Genomic DNA, 5029 nt, shown 5'->3' with positions numbered 1-5029 from the left:
TATTTGCGTGAACAAGCAGAGGCCGAGTCCTCCCGCAAGCCCCCCCCCCCCCCCCCCCCCCCCCCCCCCCCAAAAAAAAAAAAAAAATTAAGCTGTGCTGTTGTTCTAGGCAAAGTGCTCTTTGGTAAGGGCATCTGTTACGGAGTTTCTTATGGTGTTAGTCTAATGCCTACCACTCAAGGTCCATTTTTACACACTTTTTTATTCTTTGACATTGTATCCACAGATAAGATGCTAACCATTTCTCTGTTAAAGCAGCATGCTGAAAGGTTCACAGAGCTATAGCTGAAACCTACACTCGTCATGAAAACGTTGCAGAAAGCAGGAGTATTCTATGTAGTAAAGTGCAGAAGTGTTATACCTGTCCATTTATGGTACAAGTGATGTTGCCAAGAACATTTTGAGGAAATGCTGCTTAGCTGTTTTCATCTAGAGGTAGTGGTATCAGATACTGTTTTTCCATCTTCCCTAAGAAATTCTGTTATCTGTGTCAATACTGAAATATATGCCATAAGACCAGTAGGACACTTTATTCAGTCTTTGGCTCTATCATGTCCAGCTATGTTTATCTAACTTATAAAGAGACTACAGTAGCTTTCCCAAGCAAATAAGAGCATGGTGAATTTTCTGTTTGGCAGGGGGTGTGGAGAAATAGTGAATATTATTCAGGAATTATACAGGAAAGAAGCTTGTGCTTTGTTGTCTGAAATAATGCCAATCAGCAGTTCTCAACATTAAAATCAATGGATTGAATGGGGCCTATGTTAACCTTAGTAGTAGTTTCTGCCCAAAGATCTTCAGTGTTGTTAAGATGGTCTAACTTGAAAGGCCTTTCTGCCTTTCATTCCCATTTTTCTGTGTACTAACCAAATTATCAGAATAGTGGTATCACTTCAGCTTTGGACACATTCATGGTTAATTTGTGACAGATTTTCTTATTGCTGCTGAAAGTCTTTCTTGCCTGTTGGTTTTCAAGATTAAATAAAAATGCAAATTTCATGAAAAGTTTCGTTAAGACTTTCCTCAAAAATTTGTTTCAATTACTATATATATCTCAGCCTAGAATTTCTATTATTTAACCCAGTATAGTTCAGTATAACTCTACTTTTGTTTTTCTAAAGTGAGATGGAACCAGTTTGAGTGCCTTACATTACATGTTATGCTGATTTTTGTCCTATCATTAAAATGGCAGTGGTCCTGTTACAAGGTCAATTGTGCATGAGCATTTCGGAAGAACTGAAGATAGGAAATGTGATGCTGGAATATCCAAGCAGAGTCTTTTATAGTATTCTGTGGTGGGGAAGTTTCAGGTTCAGTGTTTCTCAGATGAAAGTGCTCTGTGTCTTTTATCTAAGCATAAAAAGAGGAGCAACACAGTTGTATTTTTGGCATCCAGCTTTGCAGGTCAAAATATTTAATAAGTAAGCGGCATTGTTCATGTGCAAATTCACCTGAGAATTTCTCTAGGCTTAGACTGTAGACTTGTTATGCTGCTCCCAAAGGTTTTGCACAGAGCATTGCAAAGTGGTTAGCCAAATACTTCCAGGTATTTTTGTTTCTGGATGCACTGGGCTGTTTCATACTGAAAGAAACTCTGTGGGGAGCTTCTGAAGACAAATTATGGTGATAAAATATTAGAGAGGATTTTTAATAGCAATTGTGCTGCAAATTGGGGTGCAAGTTGAAGTATTTTGTTGTTTGGATATGCCTGGTCCAGTGCTTAAGTAATTGAAATAGCAAACTGACTTCCATTTCCATTTTGTATTTCCAGTCCTCTGCATCATTTGTGTAGATGAATGAATCCAGTATAGATTATTAAATAATGCAAGTTTAATTTTGCTCAGTTAGATCTTTCAAACTTTCTGGCCTTCCGGAATCTTTTTACCAGCACATAGAAAAGGAGGAGACGCCTCGGTTTCAAGGCTTTGAAAAAGCATGGAACTTAACAGTTATTTTAAAAAGTTATAAAAAAAATGTATTAAATAGCAGTGGATACTGTCCAAAAAAACCCCCAAACCAACCAAGAACAGATAAATGTCAGGCAGTTTGAGGCAAGGATTTTAGCTGTATTTCATCCAGAAGAGTCTATTCTTCCTCCTCTCCCCCAGCACACTCCTGTTTGGTGACATATTCTCATTCCTCTCATTGGCAGCCTATTGTAGTATACTTTAGCTCTATACCAGTTGTGCTGGGTTATACATTACAGGTTGTATTGTACACTGTTATTTGATGAGTACAAATGTGTAATTATCAAACTACCATTTTTTTTATTATTGATATTTTCTAGAATATCTCAGTGTTTTCTCAAGAAACCAAAAATTACTGTTATTGATTAACTGATAGCATCAAATTCTGGTATCCCAATTTGGCTGATTTGAATTCACTTTGAGAGTTCAATCACCAAATTAATTTTAATTTTAATGGGCTCAGTCTAAAGGATCTTGCTCAGTTTTTGACAGCAGCTAGTCAAGGAACAAATGGAAAAGCTTATGCAAGGTAGCTGAGTGAAATACCATAAGGCTAGCCTTCTGGCGAGATATTCCTGACAAAATACACTTTACAGAATATGTTTTTTAAAAAACAGCAATTAAAAAAACCACAAAAACTAAAAAAAAACCCCCAAATTTACTCACCTAACAGTCTGATTAATTGTATTTGCAAATGCTGTTATGGCCAGAATTACTAGTGAATTCTACTCTTCCTAAAATTTTTGTAAAAATGAGGTGTTACTTTTCTTCAGATGTCAGATGATTCAGATACACATTGTACTTTCAGAAAAATCTGTTGGGACTTAATGTATTTCCATGTCACTATTGGGTTTTTGATCATTTCGGCAGACTATTCCTGTTAGTAACTGTGCAAAACCAAGAAAATTCCAATTTTCTTTTTTAACTCTTTCCTATTACTTAAAAAAAACTGTGGTGGCTTTTCAGTTTTCTTTGAGCCTGAAAAAGCCTCTGTGATCCCTGAAAGCATTTATTACGATTAGATAGCATCTGAGACCATACATACTGAAGGTCTATCACTAAATTTTGGGGTTTGGTCTTCAGGAAAAATTCATTCATTCTGAAATAAAGGACAATAAACTTAATGGTTGTTCTTAAGGCAAGGAAAGCAAACACTGTATAGAAAATACTAGTTCAGAAACTATTAAATAAAAGCTTCATTCTAGTTGAACCTTTGAGGTTTGGGTTGAGTAAATTTTTTACTTATGGACATAGCCATATACAGCCTATATTTCTTTTTTGAATTAACATTTTTGTATCCTTAAAAGGCTCAGAAGTTGGTTGAGCAGAAAATGTTATTCATCATTAGCATGTTATTATTTTGACTGATTGATACAAAGACTTGTCTTGGAGAAAATGCCTGAGAAAAAGATATCACACCTATAAGTTTGCTCTGTGACTTTTTTCTTCAAACACATGTGATAAATTCAGTATGTGAAAGACAGTTAGAAGGGAGTTAGTAGCACCTGTCTGTGTTTACAGTGCAGTATTTTGTTTCTGGTTTATCCTGGCCATTTGATGTTATACTTTAAACAGGAATTTGCACAAAACTGTAAGAAAAATGGTCTCTTAATTTTTAATGTGTTATAGCTCAAAATCTAATCATATTGATTAGAAATTTCCTCTCATACACACTTGTGGATAACAATGCAGTACTTTGATCTTTTTCATGTTTTGCTTGATTTGCTAAACAATTGTTAACAATTTAGTAGTTTAAGTCAAAACCGAACTGACACAATATGACAAGGTTATTCAACTGAAATATTAAATGAAGCTGATAAATGTGTGTTTACGGTTGTTTCGTAGACACTAGCAGTTTTACTGTTCTTGCCTTCTCCCTGCCTATACAAGCACTATTAAACCACACTTCAGACACGGTCAATTTTTAGGGGATTTTTTTGTTATCTTTTTAAATTAGCAGAAGGCAAAAGTATAGAAAAAGATTTTAAGATGTCTACAAGGAAACAGCAAGATTCAATTTTCTTAAATCAAACTGATGTTGGAAAAGTTAATCTGGTTCAGTTGGGAAAATCATTCCTGAAGGACTTGCATAACTACAAAAATACAAGTAAGGCTAATAATTCTGTAATGCCATGAAGTAATACAGTGTTTGGTAATGTTTTATAAATAGCTGATGCATAGACACAGTAAATAATTTGTCATATTTCAGCCTTGGCTTTTTCTGTGATTTGATCATTGTTTTTCTTGTGATTCTTAGGTGCTGCAGTAGCTGGAATTTACAGAGTAGCAGGAAAGAATATGGCTCCCTTAGAAGCTCTTGTCTTTGGCGTTGGACAGACAGTACTGACATTAATTATCTCGTTTTCAAGAATTCTTGCAACACTTTGAGACTTATGTAGGAGGGGGAAAAATCAACTAGTTTAAAGAAATCTTTAATCTGAAGAGAAGCTTCCTGAAAGTGGATTCATCAGCTTACGAACTTGAATTCTAGTGCAAGAGAAAGGAAGCAATGTGGAACGTTCACTACAAGTCTAGAGGTTTGGTCAAATGAACAGACTGTCCTCTAGTGTCTGAACTGTTGTACTTCTGCACTGCGCCTTATGTGCCTCAGTCATAGGCAAGGTGCAATCCATGTGTGCGAATTTGAGATAAAGCACCTTGAATAGCTGCCAGTCAGGTTAATGCTTGGTGATGGGATCACTGTTCTTAACAGTGTTGTAATAAAATAAAGGGATGCTTCTGACAATTGCTGTATGTGCCAAACTTGGAGTTTAATTCTTAACTGTTGGCTCAGTAAGCTTTGAAATTGTAATTATAGAAGAATGCTGTGAACATACACTCTACTTGAATTTGGGTAAAATAGCAAGATAACTGACTTTTGAGCAGAATCTCTTTGAATGCTGAATATTTTTATTCAGCATTCAAAACAACTGTTAGGTCTGTTTCAAAGTGTAGGTGAATTTTGATGGGGTTTAAGAACCACAGCTTTAGCAACCCTGGTGTAATTAGCACTATGTGTAGAATGGCTCATGGCAGTTTTCTGAAGATCAGCACATCATTTC

General features: G+C 35.7%; 1 protein-coding gene across 1 annotated transcript in view; it reads left to right on the top strand.

Annotated features, from left to right (window-relative positions):
* TMEM170B (transmembrane protein 170B) overlaps positions 1–4679 on the top strand; it is a 16952-nt gene extending 12273 nt beyond the window's left edge. The window contains exon 3 of the mRNA XM_010573218.1: positions 4225–4679. Within this exon, the coding sequence (XP_010571520.1) occupies positions 4225–4355 (131 nt within the window). The 3' untranslated portion in view covers positions 4356–4679. The remainder of the gene's footprint in view (positions 1–4224) is intronic.
* Positions 4680–5029: the final 350 nt, after the last annotated feature.

This window comes from Haliaeetus leucocephalus, unplaced genomic scaffold (assembly GCF_000737465.1).
Source record: "Haliaeetus leucocephalus isolate CR32 unplaced genomic scaffold, Haliaeetus_leucocephalus-4.0 Scaffold373, whole genome shotgun sequence".
In the NCBI taxonomy this organism is placed as follows: domain Eukaryota; kingdom Metazoa; phylum Chordata; class Aves; order Accipitriformes; family Accipitridae; genus Haliaeetus; species Haliaeetus leucocephalus.
This window is presented reverse-complemented; position numbering and strand designations above follow the sequence as displayed.